At 44.8% G+C, this 19,029-nt stretch overlaps 2 protein-coding genes across 5 annotated transcripts in view; one reads left to right on the top strand and one right to left on the bottom strand.

Moving 5' to 3' along the window:
• The window catches only part of AP2A2 (adaptor related protein complex 2 subunit alpha 2), a 47,971-nt gene extending 43,847 nt beyond the window's left edge, over positions 1-4,124 (top strand). For all 4 annotated transcript variants that reach the window (XM_037401704.1, XM_037401703.1, XM_037401706.1 and 1 more), the window contains 4 exons: positions 363-479; positions 668-737; positions 1,328-1,462; positions 2,238-4,124. In XM_037401704.1, the coding sequence (XP_037257601.1) occupies positions 363-479; positions 668-737; positions 1,328-1,462; positions 2,238-2,315 (400 nt within the window). In that variant the 3' untranslated portion in view covers positions 2,316-4,124. The remainder of the gene's footprint in view (positions 1-362; positions 480-667; positions 738-1,327; positions 1,463-2,237) is intronic.
• A 2,601-nt stretch (positions 4,125-6,725) lies between these two features.
• Positions 6,726-19,029, bottom strand: part of MUC6 (mucin 6, oligomeric mucus/gel-forming) — a 46,681-nt gene continuing 34,377 nt past the window's right edge. Inside the window, 9 exon segments of the mRNA XM_037402610.1 lie at positions 6,726-7,030; positions 7,933-8,035; positions 9,881-10,688; positions 10,973-11,798; positions 12,724-12,976; positions 13,315-13,362; positions 15,476-15,658; positions 17,428-17,475; positions 18,430-18,492. Of these exon segments, the coding sequence (XP_037258507.1) occupies positions 6,853-7,030; positions 7,933-8,035; positions 9,881-10,688; positions 10,973-11,798; positions 12,724-12,976; positions 13,315-13,362; positions 15,476-15,658; positions 17,428-17,475; positions 18,430-18,492 (2,510 nt within the window). The 3' untranslated portion in view covers positions 6,726-6,852.

The raw sequence follows: 19,029 nt of genomic DNA, 5'->3' as shown, positions 1-19,029 counted from the left end.
GAAATCCTTATTTCTGGGCTATGTTCTGTTATTTTAGTCTAAACTGGTTCTTACTGGTATATTTTCACAGGGATGTGTGTTCACCCTTGTGATGGGCGCTAGCTAGAAAGGTAGCGACCGACGTTGAAAACAGAGTTCCTTGTTAAAAGTTCTGCCAGTTCGCTTTCACGTGCCGTCTAGGCAGAGCAAATAAACTTCTTTAACAGTGGATTAAAACTGTATCTTAGAAATAATGTTCTCTGTAGCTTAACTGTTTATCACAAACAGTTGCAGCTTGGTGTTCATCCCCAGTTGCTTGGTCCGTTTGGGCTGAGACTGCTGACCCCGTGCTGCACCCGGTCATGTTTCTGTTCCTTGTGCAGGTATGGCGGAACGTTTCAGAATCTTTCAGTAAAATTACCCATCACACTCAATAAATTTTTCCAGCCAACAGAGATGTCTTCTCAAGACTTTTTTCAGCGTTGGAAGCAACTGAGCAAGTAAGGCTCTACCTATCCTTGGGGCTCTTGTGGTGGGCCAAGGGAGTGGAAACGGCATGGTGTGAACATGGCTGGTGTGGTGCCACGTCCCATGCTTAATCCTGTGGGTTATAAACTCTCCTGGTGTTGCCATTGAACAATGCTGTACATCACACATGTTAGATACCATGTATTGCCTTGTCTTGCAGCCCAAAACAAGAAGTACAGAATATCTTTAAAGCAAAACACCCGATGGATGCAGAGATCACAAAGGCAAAGGTAGTGTTGTGATTTTACTTTGTAGCGTAAGGGTCGTGGTATAAGAAACTTTCTTCATCTTGGTTCGTATGGCGGCTGGATCTCCAAGTCCACGTTGTGTAACTGGGCTGAATAGACTGTTTCTCAGCGTGGCCTCTATTAGATAGTCTTCACTAGCAGCTGAAAACTTGAAGCTGTTTAAGAAAATACCAGTTTAGTGCTTAAAACTGATTTGGAAGATACTTCAGGCCTTCATTTACACTAGAGCAACTAGTCAGAAAACAAGTAACTCTGTACAACTGGCTGCCTTAGGCACAACAGAAGTGACTAGTGTAAGACAGGAGTGGCTTTACCAAAACCAGGAGAGACTTATCTCAGTAATTTTTGAGAAGAACCTTTTTTCAGGAAGAACTCGTTATCAGGGTCACTCTGTCACTTAAGAAACTTGTTGTAATAAAATTGGTATTGGATAATTCTTTAATGTCTTGAGCACTACAAGTAAAAGTTAAGTATCTTATTTGATTTGCTAATTGACAGTGGCTGTGCTTGGGTAGGCTTGCTATTGGTGTCCTGCTGTCCCCACATCTAAATCTTCTGAGTTTCTTCCATAGATCATTGGCTTTGGATCAGCCCTGCTTGAGGAGGTGGATCCCAATCCCGCGAACTTTGTTGGTGCTGGCATCATACATACAAAAACCACTCAGATCGGATGTTTGCTGCGCCTTGAACCCAACCTCCAGGCACAGGTAGCTGTTTAAGTATCTACAGCTGAAGTACAGGTTCTTGTTTGAAATAAATATCTGGGTATATCTGAAACTCCTGAAGGTATTTATTAAAAATCACTATGGCAATAGCTAATTGTGACTGTGGACTCCGACAAGAAATGAAACTTGCAGCGGGCCCTGGCCCAGTTTGGTAAGCTGCCGTTCAGAGCAGTTCCCTTTCCTGTTGGAAGAGGTCATTGTATTGTCCACAGAGTCTCATCTTTTTGTGAAGGTTTGAAACGTTTAACGTTTCTGGTTTGTGCACTTCGGGGAGAAGATTAAGTACAATTCTCTTTGCCATTTTAAATAAATGAAGGAATGATTGGCTAAAAGAAAACATAAGCGAATGAACATAACGTTAAGAATATTTTTCCTTGGGCATCTTGATCAAGGTTTTATGAAGGTTGACTGAGGACTAAAAATAAGTTTCGGGTGGTAAGTCCTGTTTTCTGAAGAAGTGGTGGTAGAGAGTCTTAAGGCTTTTCCACAACATCTTCTGCTAGAAAAATTTTGGCCAACACCTTGCTGTTAAAGACTAAAAATATTAGAACAAGGGTTGGAAGATGTACTCCAGCCTGTGGTTTGAAAAAGCCATATTAACGCAGTGGACGGCTGCCTCAGAATGTTTTAATTTGAGGTCTTTTTCCTACGAAATCTAACAAAACAAAAGGTAACTGGTAGCTTTCACTAGTCAACTGTGCATTCATTTAATGCCAAACTGTTTAAAAAGCCAATAACGTTTTATGTTCTTTTTCAGATGTATAGGCTCACACTACGAACAAGTAAAGAAGCTGTATCTCAGAGGTTATGTGAATTGCTGTCAGAACAGTTTTAATATTAACCATGCCAGCTGGGGTTTTCCATTTATATCACTGTCATCATACTGCAAATAAATGTCTTGTACATCACTGTCTTGAGTACTGCAATGTTAACCAATACCAGCTCCCTGCCTTAATAGGACTTGACCCTTGTTTGAAACTAAGGTATAAAATGTACAGTACAGGCAAGTGACTTTTTACATTAAAAATGGCTTTTAGTGTGTTACACAAAGGCTGGGAAGGCTGTCTTGTGCTTTTTTTTTTTTTTCCTCCCCCCCCAGAGGTCAGGCTTTTAAGCTTGTTAAAGGGAAATTGATTTTGATGTGGTAACCAAGGATTTCAACTGGAAAGGGCTGGTAACATTCTGCCTTAGTGCCTTTAACAGGCACTCCCTCTGCTCTGAGCTGAAACCAGTGCAGGGCTGCTCACTGAGGGGGACTCGGATCTTCATGTAGAGTCAGAACTTTGTACAGGTGAACATTGCCACGAGGCTTGTACTGGGTGGGAGAGCAGATTCCAAGATACGTTTGAATCGGATTCAAGTGAACATTTATGTTGAGTGTCACCTATCCTTAGAGTTGAAAAATGCCACAGGACCAGAGTTGTAAAGTGTTGATCTTGTAATTCTTTACATCTTAATGTTTTGGAAGGTGGGTTGAACACAAAAGCTGTTCTTAATCCTTCTGCTTATCTCAGATAATGAGGTAGGTGAGTGAGTACATGCTTCTTCATTGTTAAAGTGATGTTACATGTTCTGTTCAGTGTTCTCTGCTTCCATCAGGCTTAGCAAGTAACGGTCCTCAGGATGTGATGAAACTAGTGCAGAGCCTGCTATGGTGGGAAAGGAGACCTGGGAAGAGATGGGCCCTTGAAGGGCTGTAAGGCATGCGCTCTTTGTAGATGGAAATGTAATTATAAACATTATTTTTGTTCCCCAGTGTACACTAATGTTAAAACTCCAGGAGGCTGAATTAACTGATATGTAAACAGTTTCCTGTCTGTCAGTGGTAGTAAAAATATCCAACCTGGTGTAGAAGACTTGTGTTGAGACTGAGAGTGGAAGGCCCACAAATGTTCAGCTTTTCTAGTGGTTTTCACAACCAAGGCCTTTGTAACTTGTTCCCTGTCAGCAGACTCCTTGCGGGCTCTCTGCAGGTGTAGGTGGTCACAACTTTGGCACTTGCTCCTCCAGCCTTGAGGCGCAGCAAAGGCTGCGGACACCAGGCAGGTGAGGTAGTGCAGTCAGAAACCACGGGCAGTTGTCAGCAAGTTCTGCAGGTCACAAGGAACAAAGTCAGCCGCTGCTGACACGAGAACGAACCTCGGATCACGATTTCCTCGAGGTTATTTGAAGGAAGCCTGGCACTGGTGTCTCATAACGCCTGCAGCCATGAATGCCCATGAAATTAAGGTTTTGAGTGGTAGTGGTGATGGTGAAAATACATTTTAGCGAGGCTGCTGTCATGCTGCCCCATGCGCAGCAGGGGACAGGGTTCCACGCGGTTCAGCCTGCCCTGCTGTCAGTCTTCAGTGTGTTAAGTGTTGGAGCTGGGTGGTTGTGATTTGGTTTGGCTGAAGGCTAGTGGTCGTACTTGAGTGCCGGTGAAAAACGAGGAGCAAAGGTGGTGGTGTGTGGGTTTGGGGGAGATATTTGTGTTGTGTTTTTGGGGTTTTTTTTTTCAGAAATGGCTGGTGACTATGGATGTTAAGAATTAAAATTTGGCTATCGACCTGGTCTGTCTGCAAAAGTTCTCTTGAACAATTGGTCCTTTTACGGCCTTTCATGTAGCTAATCAAGACACTGATCGCAAACACTTTTTTTGGGGGAAAAAAGAAAACACAGCCATCATGAGCAGCTGGGCAGTTGGCAAAATGCTAATGGCCTACCTTCTGTTGTGTCCCTTGGATGCCGTATGTCTATTTATTTATTAGTCCTGTTACATTACCATAGTGGCCACCAGCATGGTTAAAAAATCTGATGTGCTGAACTGCAGGGAGCCTCGGCAAGGAGCGGGGAGGAGCTTCTGTTGGACTTTTTCCAGATCTTGTGGTGTATCTGTCCCCTGAAAACATTGTGTGCCCTCACCGAAGGAGACACTGCGCTACTCCAGGTCACTTTGATTTGGTTCAAGCTGCGCTAAAACGTGCGTTACAAGCGTGGGGAGGCGGGGGTGAGGGGAAGTGTCTGTTCAGTGGTGACTTTGTTAAGCTTATGACTGTTCACACTTTGTATTAAATGTCAGCTCAGTAGTGAAGTCATGAGCAGAAAAGTGAACAAATTAAGGACAAATACTTGATTTTTTTTTTTTGTGAATGATGGTTAACTTACCAAAGTGATGTATCCTGTCGAGCAGACAAAGTAATTTCTGCAGTAAACAGTGTTATTGTTTAAGTACAGTATTTTCAGGCATTGACATGTGAAAATAACTGAATAGCGAAACAGGTAGCATATGTTCATTCTTGACCTACACTCCAGTATGTAACTTTTATGGTGATTGTCTTATTTGTATAAAACAAAGTTCTGTCAAATTAAGTGGAGAATTTTCATATAGAAGACTATATATTAGACTATATTCATCAGAAGAACGTATTAAGATTAAATAAATGATTAGAACAGTAATCAAACTGTCCTTTTATTGTCTGGGGGCATGGAAGTGTAAAGAATACTTGCATGGGGAATACTTGCAACTTGTTATGGAACAACACTTGATGTGTGACAGTAAATTCCTCCCTGGGAACTCCTGCTGGGTTGTGTTCAGTTGAGCCCTCCCTCGCCTGCAGCGCTCTGCTGCCCCAGGGAGTTCCTTAGTGGCTTTTTTGTTGGTGTGTTTGGTCACACGGTACAAATATGCTGCTGTAAAAAAAAAAAAAAAAGAAAAAAAAGAAAAAATGGGGGAAAAAACACCAAACCAACAACAAACCACCAAACCCACAACTTGCTGTGAAATGTTTCTTCCTGTAGTGTTTAACAACAGTGAGTATATTAACAGTACATGCTGCAGTGAACTGGTGTAACAGCGGGGTGTGGCTGAGGCTGAAGCACACACCTGTATTACCTGCAGGCAGGACTTGTGTAAAAAAGGAAAAAAAAAAAAAAATGTTGCTGTAAAGGAAGTATCAGACTGCTAAATAACTTCCCGCAAGCTTTAAATGTATGCGTCATGTTCTTAGTACTTCTCTAAAACTTGCTAAAAGAAATAAATACCTGGGCACTGTGAGCTTTTGTGCGTTCATACAACCTCCTGCAATGACCGGCCACTAACGTAGTGAAGAACCGGCCTGCTGGCCGCCAGCGCAGGTGCCTTGGGAGCGAGCAGCCCCTGTGCCCACGGCCACGCTGGCCCTTTGGTGGCTTGCAGAGAAAATGCCCTGCAAATCTCTGCCTTGCCCAAGAGCTGCTGCCTGTCCATGCTAACCTGCTTCTGGGACTGTCCCGGCACAGCGAGGCTGCGCGGAGGAAGCCCGCAGCTGGCTTTGGGCTCTGTAGCACCTGCCTTTCTCACAGAGCTGCTGTGGTGCTGAGCTCAGGTGCTGGGTCCGAGCTCAGAGGAGAGGGAACGGGCCACCTCGGCCGCTTCTCTCAGTGATGCGATGGGTGATTCCACAGGTCCTGGACTTATCCCAAACCTGGGTTCACCCGGTGCGCGTGAGCCTGTAACACATAGTAAAACCTTGTAAACAGTTGTTGAAGGTGCAGAAACTCTGTTTAGTCACTCTTCGTTCTCACTGGTTCTTCCATGCTTGGTCTCCATGTCCAGGTAGGGCATTCTCCTTGTCACCGGGCAGCGCCGGGGGGCGAGGGGGCTCGCTGCTGGAGGCTGGATCTTTTTAGTGTGCTAGTTAGGGCAGTTCACACATAGTTCAAGTAATTTTCTGATTAGTCTCATTAACCATTTGGTTCTACTTCAGCTTATCTCCTTACCTCTTGGCTTGACCTACTTATGGTGTCTATTCTCTCTCCCAAGGCCATGGTTTGTTAACTGTTCCTAAGGATTAACTGTTATCTCTGTTTTTCAAATTCTCTTGTTTTTTCATTGTAGATACTTAGGTTATTTTTCTTTTCTACAGTAAATAATTCTGTCACTGGTTCAACTGTAGTAAAATCAACAGACCGTTTTCGATTGAAATAATTGGTCAGATAATGAGAAGTTAACACATTCAGTTCCTTCTGCTTTATTTGAAAGTCAGATTTCTGTTACCACACAGTGTAGGTGCCAGTTTTTAGCCTCTGGTTAAATATCACCCCGAGCAAGGCGAGACCCCTCTGAGCTGGTCTTCCCTCCCACCCTGCCCCGTGGTGGGTGGTTTTGGGGTTGATTTTCTCCTCCCCTGCACCCCCACCCTTCCTGATAAGGAATAATTTACCCCTAAGTTCATCGCCGCTGCTCGGGAAGCCTCACCGCAGCACTAGCCTGTGTAATCAGAGAACTCCCAGCAGTGAGCTGCCACTGTGGAAGTGTTAAATTGTGATCAGTGGTTTAAGGGTTGTGGGTTTTTTGTTTGTTTTTTTTTAAAAAAAAAAAAAAAAGTAGCTGAGGCCATCTGGATCTCTGACTAGTGTGTGCAACTGTCAAAGTCACAAACACAGCTGCTAAATACAATTATTTCTGTAACAAGCCTTTTTCTGGGGTTATCCGGGTCCTGGCACGGGAGCTGGAATTCCTTCTTCAGCAGCTGGAGCGGCCTGCAGCAGCCGCAGGCGGTGCTGACCAGCATCTTCTCAGCGTCCCACCTGTTGGGAAGAGAGGGAGGCTCAGGAGGCTGTGTATGGCGCTCCAGGCTCACAGCTTTTCGAGTATTAGAACGTTTATTTTTGTCTTCTGGTGGAAGTTTACAGGAAGGAGTGCCACTACTAAGAGCTTAATGGTTCTGTCAACTAGAGAACCACAGACAGTGCGGGAAGGGATTATTTTAAGTCCTCACGATGACGGCGGTGGGAGTTCAGGCGCACTGAGCTGCTGCCCACCTCTCAGACTGACTGTTCAAAGGGCTTGTAGCTGTTAGGCCTCAGACCTGGCTGGAAACTTTTACAACTTTTTTCCCAAATAATTTTGAGTTCTGTAAGGCCACTGCAGGGAGTTAGTTTTCACTGAGGCCTTGATTCCCCGGGTAGTTTGCTGCTGAGCAAGCAGGAGTGCACAGGCTGGCAGCCCACCTGGGCCTACACCATCCCCGAGTTACGCTGTTGGGAAAACAGACAATTGAACTAACATCGTGTATTTAGGTGAGAGAAATTTCTTATTTTGTCGTCTTGGCTATTTGAAAACAAGTATCTGTACTCTAACTGCCCTTTAAAAAAAACAACAACAAAACCAACCAAAAGAAACCCAAAACCAAAACCAACAAAGGCCCAAAAACCTGCAGCATAATGTGTCTGGTTTTGTTTGTTGTTTTTTTTTTAAACTGAGACAACATTTCTTGCTTAAATTCTAAATCCCAACATACTAAAGGTGTTACTAGCACTGGTTCGAGTTAGCTGGCTTATACTGCAACGTTCTGTTGCAGGGTGGCTGCCAACCACATATTTCTGCCTGCACCAGAAAGCAGCAGTCGTTAATGGATCACTACCTTGTTTGGCCACCTGCAGAAAAAGAAACCAGTTTAGTTCCCTGCAGTCTGTCAGCTCCCCCTTACTTTGTGGAAGATGGGCACGATCCTTCACACCGGCTTAAAGTGACGTTTGTAGAACAGCCTTTGTAATTTATTTTTTCTTCATATTTGTGTTCTTCACAACGCTCTGTCAAATGTAAAAAGAAAAAAAAATAGAGCAGAAATTTATCTTAAAGTCTTCTCAAGTGACCTTTGCTGGATGCCAAAATCCTCCATACTCTGTTTCATGGAAAACTGTTCCCGTTGCATGAGACAGTAAGTCACAAGTAACAGCATGAGCGGGTTTTAAACTAGGCACTGAAGATACCTGAGAGGGCTGCCCTGCAGGGCAGCTAAGAAAAGGCAAGTCACAGGAATTAGGAATGAGCAAAAAAATTCCTGTTAAGGAATATAGCACACCCCCAGTCCAGCAGGAAAAAAACCTTCTAATCCACTGATGAGAACACAAAGATGCAAATAAAACAACCAGCTGGCTGATTCTGCTGGAATTATTTCTGGTTCACAGACTTTGTAATAGTTTGTTGGGTTTGGTTTTTTTTTGAAAAATGCTAAATATACTCTTTAAGGACTGACTCGGGCAGCCAGCAGATCACAACCGAAATGCCTGACTCAAGTCTTGCTGAGTGGATAGAAAGGAGAGCGCTACGTCCTGGGTAATGATTCTGTGTCTTGCATTTTCTCCTGACTTGAAGCAAGACACTAAGCGCTTCATAAGGCAAAGCGCTGGCTGAAAGCACAGGTTTTCCTACGAGTTTAAAGACCGTGTTTGAAGTTTATGTTAAGGAGAACAAAGATGTTGAATACTATGAAGGCAATTTATGTACCTCTCGTGTGCTCCCGTACAATGCTCTTCAGAGCACATTTGGGTTCCCTGCTTGAAGACAGGTTATGGATGTAAAGCTGAACACTGTTATGGGGAAGGCTCAGTTAATGCTGTAGTAGGAATTTGGAAACTTGCCGTTGGAAAACAAGGCAATGCCTGGACCCCAGGCCAAGGTGCTATACCAGTATCTTAGAAATTAGGAGCTAGGCTAGTATTTAACTTTTCTTTCTGGACTGAAAGTTCAACAATGTAGCTGAAACGGAGAGCGTAACTTTTCTGGGTCCTCAAACAGTGGTTAAAACAAATAGACACAGCAAGTAAAACATAACCACGCAGGAAATCTACCTTCAGTTCAGAGATTCACAGTGCACATCTCATTCTGGTTTATTCTTAGAAGGGTTAATCCATATTATAAGGGAGCACTGAAGAAAACCTGTCTGCCTCCCGGTTTCCAAGTAGGGCTAGCAACTAGGTCTCTGCCACCTATAGAGAACACAGTTAACAATGTATAGATGTCTCCTGTGCGTCCGCATCAGTGTTCCTGACTCCTATACTGATCATCCTTAGGATGCTTCCATTTAAAACCAGTAAGGAGGATGTTGCTTTGTGTGCCTCCCTTTACGTGACATTCTACAGAAAATGGAGGATGTGGCGTTCCTTTAGCCAGAACATACTAGGTAGTAACACCGGGAGCCAAAAAACATCACTGTGTCCTGAAAACAGAGAAAAGGCTTGCTGCAGAGGGGAAACTGAACAATGCTCTAGTGTGCAGAAAGTCTAAGAGACCGAACAGGGCAACAGCAGGGTAAGTTAAGATACCTTTTATTTGGTATCTTGCTCTCTTACAATATTGAGCTGGGATTTTAAGATTAAAAACCAAACGATTCTGTGACTTTCCTTATACGCATCCTGTCAGCCTCCTTAACTCATGCTTTTTCATGTTTACACCAGTATGTAGCAGGGACCCAGTTATGAAATGAAGGAATTCAGACAAATACTTTACAAAAAAAAAACTGCAGAAAGGACAAGGAGATGGAGACAGTGCATACAAATAGTATCATGGACAAAGAATATGCAAAGTGAGAATTCATACACTCACGCAAGAAAAGATGTGCTAAAAACAAGGGAAATGATACAGATATACTTTACCTTGTGGCACTATAAATGGTCCAACAGAAGATGAAGTTGTTGAAAGTCCAGAGGTAGAAAAAGAGGATGATGTGGTGCGGGTAGTGGTTAACGTTGTTCGCAATGAAGTCGTTTCAGCTGATTCCATAGAAACAGTAGTAATAACACCGGGAGCAAGAGTAGTTGTAATTAAAGCAGTTGGGATCAACACCGGAGTGGACTTGGCAGAGACAGTGGCAGGAGGTACTGATGAAGGTATTTCACCATATGGACTAAATGTTGCGTTTGGTGAGGAAAAATATGGAGTACTCTCAGCAGATCTAAATGTGGAAGTAGTGAGGGGCACAGAGGTACGTGTGGGCCTGCTGCTTGGGGCTGCGGTGGAGGACACTGTGGAAGTGGTGGAGGACACTGTGGACGTGGTGGAGGACACTGTGGAAGTGGTGGCAGATGGCAGCCGGGTGCTGGGCGCGCTGCTGGCGGCTGGCGCAGAGCTGGGACTTGGAGACATCCCGGTCAGAGGGGCTTCTGTGGAGCTGGTGGGGGTGGCCCCTCTGGAGGCAGAGGTCCTGGAGGTGCTGCTGGCAGGGGTGGTGGCGGTGGTCTTCTGCGTGGTGACAGGCGGCATAATGTGTGGCATAGTGGGCTTTGTGTGGGTGAAGGCTGCCGGGAGGGAAGCACAGGTCATCTGAGGGTGAGGGCAAGAGGGGAAGGCAAAGGAGGTGTGCAGATGCGCCCTGCAGGGAACATGGACACTGAGTCTTGATGGGCAAGAGGGAGCAGTGGGATGGCGGTTCCTGCCTGCAGAATCCCCATCCAGGTTCTCCCCCTAGAAGAAGGAACTAGGGACAGTGTCTAACGGGTTCCTTCATCAAGCCGGCGCCCTCTGCCTCTCCCTGGAAAAGGAGCGCCCCCAGATATGGATGTCCCCCCCCAGGGCAGGCACAGCGCACCCTCTGCTCCCTCCCAGACTGGCAGCCAGGCCCCGTGGGACAGGCCTGTGCTCCAGGGCCATCCCAAAGTGCCACTTCCAAAGTAAGTGGGAACAGAGAGCAAGTACTAAGACAACAGCCTGAGCAGCGTGTGCGTCTAGGAAGGAAGAATGGAAGAAACCCAGCATGAGAGATGGGAACAGCAAGCAGAGCAGTGCGAAGGGAGGCAGGGAGCCTTACCGGGGTGTGAGGAGCTCAGCCATGTTGAGGACACAGTCGAGGACACAGTCGAGGAGGGGGAAGATGCAGGCGACGGCAGCGGGCTGGTTTTGGCCGTGGAGGGTGCAGAGGACTGCAGTGGAGGCAACTCTGTTGGAGCTCTGGTCGTCAGGGAAAAGGGCCTGGGCCTCAGGGTCGTAGGCGTAGGCTGGGGGCTGGTGGCCGGGGCTGCGGTGGAGGACACTGTGGAAGTGGTGGAGGACACTGTGGAAGTGGTGGAGGACACTGTGGACGTGGTGGCAGATGGCAGCCGGGTGCTGGGCGCGCTGCTGGGGGCTGGCGCAGAGCTGGGACTTGGAGACATCCCGGTCAGAGGGGCTTCTGTGGAGCTGGTGGGGGTGGCCCCTCTGGAGGCAGAGGTCCTGGAGGTGCTGCTGGCAGGGGTGGTGGCGGTGGTCTTCTGCGTGGTGACAGGCGGCATAATGTGTGGCATAGTGGGCTTTGTGTGGGTGAAGGCTGCCGGGAGGGAAGCACAGGTCAATTAAGATGACTGTGTAAGGTGGGAAGGTGTGTAAGGTGGGCATTTCTGGGGTAAACTCTTCGTGCTATGATACGGACAAGGAAGACAGAACCAGGTCCCAGTAATTGTTGCTGTTTCACATATGAATGTATTGGTCCACGTCCCCCAGTATATCCCATCCCGTTCTGCAGCTTCTGGGAATTGCAGGGTGGTGATCATTTTGACATTTGTCTTCTCGCAGTTTGTTTCTGTCCTTTTTTGTGGAGCTCTTGAGAGGGGAAGGGCTATCACTACTTTCATGTGCAATTCCACTGGTTTACAGATAGTCTACAATTTGCCTGATGCAGACTGCGCTGTAAAGGATCCAAAGGGGAGTCGAGGCTAATGAAGGGAGACACGCATTGGCCATGGATGACTCACAGCTCTGTCCTGACCAGAGCACTCACCTGTTACTACTTTACTAGTTGGAGTCTTAGCTCTGGTTGGCTCCCTTGCTACAAAGAAAGGGAGGAGAGAAAAGAATGGTTGAGTCTTGGGAAGGATTCTAGGCAAAGCATGTTGTGGCATCTCCTCAAAGCAGGCTGTCCTGTTCAACACCAAGGCAACCCAAGTATGTGGAGCCCGATGGGTCTAAGTGGGAGAACTTAGCCTGGAGCTGAGCGTACACCTTCTTGCCCACCCTCCCTGGTGACTTTTACTCCCAGGGTCTGCATTGGCCAAGGAGGTGGTATTTGTTGACCCACACTTGTCATGGGTGTGCCTGGGCCCGGCCATCCTTTGGCTGGAGACATGCCTTGTTTACTGTCTTTTACCCAAAACTGTCTTTAGATCGGAACTGGAGATGTGTTTCTACTTTCACTGCCTTTTGTTCCCCACACTGTGCATTCTCACGCACCACTGTAAGGGGAGGGAGCGTGTATTAGCTTGTCTCTGCTTGCCAGTTGTAGGGCAGGAACTCATGGATGTCTGTACCCTGACAAAGGCCTGTGCCCCAGAGCCAAACCCCTGCGGTGGCAAGGGAGGAGGACGCAGTCAGGGTCACGTGCAGGCCAGTCCCAGGACCCCTGGGTCCCAGGACTCCCTTAGCAGGACTAGTGGAAATTGAGAGTGAGTACCAAAACTGAAGCCCGTGAAGGTTGTGCTGCTTAGAAGAGAACAGTGGGAGCTTGAAGGAGTGTGGAGAGGAGCAGGAGGGAGCCTTACCAGGATATGATGGTCTCAGCTGTGTTGAGGACACAGTTGAGGAGGGAGAAGAAGGAGATGACGCTGAGGTGGCAGGTAAAGAGCTGGGGCTTGGAAACATCCTTGTCAGTGGGGCTTCTGGGCTGCTGGCAAGGCTGACCTCTCTTGGGACAGAGGTGCTGCTGGCAGATATGGCAGAGGTGGTCTTCTGTGTGATGAGATGCTGGACAATGTGTGGCTTTGTTGACCTTCTGTGGGTGACAACTACGGAGAGAAAAGTACAGGTTGATTGAGGATAGTAGGGCAAGAGGGGAAGGCAAAGGAGGTGGGAAATTTCTTGGTGGAAGCCCCAGGGAATGGGTGGGGGTAGGCAAGCGGGAAAAATGGACCAGTGGCTTCCCCCCACAAAAAAAAATATGGGGCCCTGTGACTATTCAGCAACGCCTGTCTCTTCCTGGATCTCCCGAGGGAAGAAAAGCCTCTCTGTATGTGCATGTCTTCCCTCCAGGGTGTTCCAGACTGGGCAAGAACATCATCTGGAAAAGCTGGGCTAAGTAAAGCAGTCTTAGGCCAAGGGTACCACCTAGCTCCCTCTTACTCACCTACAGGGACCTGGTGGTACAGAGTGGTCGCTTGGGTTCCCTTACTTTCTGTAACGTAAGGAAGAACGGATATTAGTAATGGTTGGGAGCTGGTAAAGTTCCTAATTAAAGTGAGTTGTGGTACTTCCTCAGAGGAGGCTGTAATTGCTGGCACAAGACAACCCAGATGTGTGCACCCCAACAGTATTTTGTGGGAAACACATAGATTGGGAGTGTATGCCTGCGCCCCCACTACAGCAGACTGCTCCCCACGCACTGTCCCAGCCTCTGGTGTCAGTTGTGAACCTAGCAATTCATGTTGCCACAACCTCAGAGGACTGTCCTTTTTGGCATATGGAGTACCTGACATCCCACAGTGTAATTTCCTTTTTTTAATATTTACTTTTGGGAGAATTTGTTACAACGGCTAGAGGGAACATACATTCTGTCACTTGTGAGTTTTCAAGAACTCACTTTGAAGTACAGATGGAGATTTTGCCTGTATTTGAAGGCAGTGTAGAGTATGGCCTTGAAGAGAAATGTTATGTTTAAGATATTTGGATGTCAGATGCTTGCTCCATTGGCAAGGCACATACATTTCCATTATTTTTATCACACTTCTTCAGTTAACATTGCAAATAGATAGCAAAGGACATGGTTAAGACAAATAGTAAGAATGCTTGGGGGTTTTATAAGGAGTATATTGACATGTGTCTTGTGAGTGATGGCTTCACCTGGCAGATACCAAAAAAGTGATATTTACTTCCTGTTGGTAGTTTAGAAAGTGGTATTTACCTACTGTTGTTAGTTTAGGTTTGCTGAAAGTTGTGATCTGAGATGTGGTTTGAGTAGGTATTGAGGTGGTTGTTTCCTTTTTGATAGTGGTCTTGAAGGGTGGTGTGGTGAACCTTACTTGTTCTGTCTCTGTTGAAGCAGCAGTTGAGGAGCCAACAGCCGTAGGCTTTGGTGTAGTGGTCATGGTTCTTTTTGTTGAGGTAGTTATATAGGGGACAGTGATGGTTGTAGTCACGTTTGGTGTGGTAAAAACTGACATTGTATGCTCTTTTGGAGTAAAGGTAAATGATATATTGTGAGTAATCAATTCATTGAATATTTTAAAATAGATAAAATATGAAGAAGCTACCCATATTCCACAGACCCAGTTTTCACCCTTGATCTTTTGAATATTTTCTGTGTAATTGTTTGTATTCATATTCTCTTAAGCTCTCCAAATCTTTCTCTGCTCCTACTTGTTTTCTATTGTTTCATATCTTTCTTTGTTCTCTTTTTCTGTATTTTTCCTGTATTAGACTATTTTTTATACAATTTTTCTAAGAAGTCAGCTTTGCTGTCATTTATAGGGTGGTCTGTATGGACTTTGCCCAAATGACAATTTCATTGGCTATTCTTATGTTCCAAATCAGCCACAGTTTCAGCTTCCTGTAATTTGTACTACAAAGCTAAATAGCATCACACTATAGGACTTGCCTTGTCCCAGTGCACAGCTCTTAGGAGTCACAATGAAGCCTTTGAAGTTGTGTTTTGACTCCTGTGGGACTTTTCAGCTCTGCTTTCCCTGACAGCCTGGGTCCAGGATGGCTTATTAGTTGACGTGCATGTTGGTGGGAAGCTACACGTTATGATTCTCCACAAGCCACAGAACTGGAAAGTAATTTATGTTGGAGAAGTCATTCTCCTGACAGCAGGACTCTGTAAATCCTAGACAAAGCTGCTACACTGATACCTGTGTGATTTGGCTTCGGAGCCTGCTTACATTCATCAGAGTTGATAGGTTGGGTCCTCCTTGAATATGACTGCATAACTGAACCAGCTGTGGAAAGGAAGCTGAAGCTGAGCTAATAAAGCCAACTGGAGCTGAGCTGGCTCACTGCTGACAGACCTTCTAACGTGCTTCTCAGATAAGTCACACAAATGATTCTCAGCTGTGCTTTTAACCTAGTGCCTACATCCTTTCTCTTTACATGCACTTTCAACCTATACTTCTGGAAGCTTCTGGTTTACAAACTCCTTTCTAGAAGCCTGCTTTCCCTGTGGCATGGTCTGGAGTCTTATGCCTGGATGTTGAGACAGCTTGCAATGCTTCCCTAGTAGAGTGCTATCTCAGCTATGTATAGAGAGGGTTTACTGTAATTTATTTTAGACGGTAACACTAAAAACCTACCAGTTGTTGACTTTACTGTGACAAGGGGTGATGCTGATGAGGTCCTTGGAACTGTGATTTTTGAGGTTATTGTTGGATTTGTAGTCTCAGTTGATACAACAGCTGCAGAAGAAGAAATATGAGGTACTGTGGGCAGGGTACTTGTGGTAAAGCTTCTTGTTACTTTAGGCTGCACTGTTGCCACTAAAAAAAAAAAAAAGCAAAATTAAAGGATAAGGAATAGTTCTTGATAATCGATTTATAATATCCTATACAAGTTGAAAATTATTTTTGAAGCAAAACCACTCTCTCTTAAGTAAGTGATAGTAGTAACAACCACTAAACCCCACTATCTTTTAGAAAAAAACATTTGATAAAAGCTATCCATCTATTCCTTTGCTATTATATGCAGTTATTATATTAAACAGGAAATCTTGCAGAAGCTTTATACATTCTTCTGCATCACTTTAAAGTGAATATGGCATAAATACTTCGGCATAGCAGGAGAGATGGAATTGTATTTTGTTATTCACACAGCTGACAGTGTAACTTTTTCACAATACCGTATTTCTTCAAGGAAATTAATGGAATTTCTAATAAATTCAAGATCAGTATATAGAGATTTCTATCTTGAATCAGGCTGTAGGGGTTGGGTATAGACAGTCATACCATTCCATGAGGACCTTCTAAAATTGTTAAAGTGTTTTATGGCCATCACCACTAAGAAATGTAATGACATTTTTGTGGGATATTGTACATCATATGAACACAGAATGGTTTAGGTTGGAAGTGACCTTTAAAGGTCATCTGCTCCAACCCTGCTGCAATGAGCAGGGACATCTTCAACTACATCAGGTTGCTCAGAGCCCCAACCAGCCTGGCCTTGGATGTTTCCAGGGATGGGGCACCTACAGCTTTTCTAGGCAACCTCTGCCAGTGTTTCACCACCCTCATCATAAAAAATTTCTTCTATCTAGTCTCAGTCTGCCCTCTTCTAGTTGAAAACCATTGCCCGTTGTCCTATCACTACTGGCCCTACTAAAAAGTCTGTCCCCACCTTTCCCGTGAGCCCCCTTCAAGTATGGAAGGCGGCTGTCAGGTCTCCCCGGAGCCTTCTCTGCTCCAGGCTGAACAGCCCCAGCTCTCCCAGCTGCCCTCACCGAGCGGGGCTCCAGCCTCTGCCCATCTCTGTGGCCCCTCTGGCCCCGCTCCAACAGGCCCATGTCTCTCCTGTGCTGAGGACCCCAGAGCTGGACGCAGCGCTGCAGGGGGGTCTCACCAGAGCGGAGAGGAGGGGCAGCATCCCCCCCTCGCCCTGCTGCCCACGCTGCTGGTGACGCAGCCCAGGACACGGGTGGCTTTCTGGGCTGCGAGCGCATGTTGCTGGCTCACGCCCAGTTTCCACCCACCAGCACCCCCAAGTCCCTCTCCGCAGGGCTGCTCTCCATCCTTCACCCAGTATCCATACTGGGGGCTGCCCCGACCCCGGTGCAGGACCTGGCACTTGGCCTGGCTGAGCCTCAGGAGGTGCAGGTGGGCCCACTGCTGGGGCTTGTCCAGGTCCCTCTGAACGGCATCCCTTCCCTCAGGGTCGTCACTGCGCCACTCAGCTTGGTGTCACCTGCACCTCCGAGGTGCTGGGGGCGCGCTCAGTCTCACCATCCACCAGAGACAAAACAGAAGTCCTTTTTCACTAGCAGAGATATTTCATTACTGATATCTGGAAATGCCTAAGTATACTCTGGAAACACTGTTCTCAGTAATTTTTTTTTTAATTAAGATGTCTAAGAAGTATCTCTGGGATTTTTTTGGTGATAATTATGACACCAGGTTATTTTTCATCATTACATCTTATGCATGTGAAACTGGTGATGCTACTATATCGCACAAAATAGGATAGTGCTTACCGTATAAACACATACTTGAAATATATAAGTGTGTAAGTACTAGTTTGGTCAACTATGTGAACTAACCTGTTGAAGGTGAAGATATTTCAGGTGTGGTACTAACGATTTTAGGTCCTGTAATGTAAAAGTAGAACAAGTTAAATTTGTGAATCAAAACATATTAAAATACTTCAAATAAGGCAAATTTCAGATTGGATTCAAAGGACTGTGTTCATTAGTGAGATACTCCTAAAAATGCTTAGTATTACATAATTTAGTGGTAAACTTCACATCAAAGGACTTAATGATAAACCAATACATCTCATAATAATGAACATGAGTAAATTTTTTGCTACCTTTCTTATGATTTTTATGCTTAAGGACACCTCATTTTTCAGGGACAATGGAAAGATACTAGCCAAGATCCCAGTTACACAAGTTAGAATTTTGTAATATGACAAAAATTGTCCTTGAATTTTTTTGCATCTGCATGAAAATCCAAACTGTGCAGCTGGAGTCTATCCAAAACACTATTTAACAGAAGTAAACCATATGGTAATAAATATAAAGGTAAAATAAATTTTAAAAAAAGTATCTAAAAAGAGATTTGCTAAGTAGAGTTCATTAGCTAGGTCTCATCCTCTTCTGTATGTTCTCTTCTTTTATGGAAGGTGTTGGACATACCTGAGACTCACAGCTCTGCTGGGACAGCCCCTCACACTGATCAGAATACCAACACACTTTCAGGAAGACCCACATTTTGAAAAGTACTTACATTTAACAATGAACATAACTTCATGCTGCTGACTAAAACCAGCCAGGGTCATCCAGCTTCTGTATTTGAGCATTCCCTACCCTCATCTTTCTTTTATTTTTTTTTACTAAAATTCTTTTCAACCCTTTACTTACAACCAAAGTTTTACATACTAGCAGTACAGTAACGTGGTTATTTTGAAGGAAACTTCTGTTCCAATGAACATTTATTATAAATCGAGAGGTACCAGGAAAAATACATTCTTTGAGAACAGACAAATGTTTTAGTATAGTTTTCCCATTACTGTAGAGAAAGAGAATGAGTATATAGCTTACCACATGGCATGCATCTGCCCTTCTCATGGTCAAAATATTCATCATGAGAGCAGTTGTAACAGCCTGAAGAAAGGGCAAGATAAGTTTTTTATACATTTCTCAAAGAAAAGCATTTCATTAATTCTATCTATAATCTCATATCTTGTGTTTCTGTTATTAAAAATTGCAATTAAATCAATTGCAATTGCAATAATAATAAAAAAATATCAATCGCAACACCATCTATTCAGGTAAGCATTTCCAATGTCACCCTCAGAAGAAGGGTCTGCCTATGTAGTGATTTTTTTGGTTTCTCCAACTATACCCATTTGTCAAAAAAAAAATAAATCTTCAAACCTCCTCTCTCCAAGTTTTCTTATCGAAGTAAGGCATATTCTTTTGATTTGGCGCAAGTCAGAGAATTTATCTTCAAGACAGGCTGAGCTCAATGTAAAGCTAGGTATAGTACAGGTACTGAATTATTATGTATTTAAAGCAGTAATAGTAAGGTAAAGATCAGCAAAGCTTCTTTAAAGATAGCACCAATTAGAATACCACTATTAACCATTAACTGTGGTAGGAGTGATGTAAAAAACAGCATTGAAAAGTATTATTTTGTAA

Source organism: Falco rusticolus, chromosome 10 (assembly GCF_015220075.1).
Source record: "Falco rusticolus isolate bFalRus1 chromosome 10, bFalRus1.pri, whole genome shotgun sequence".
NCBI lineage: Eukaryota > Metazoa > Chordata > Aves > Falconiformes > Falconidae > Falco > Falco rusticolus.
This window is presented reverse-complemented; position numbering and strand designations above follow the sequence as displayed.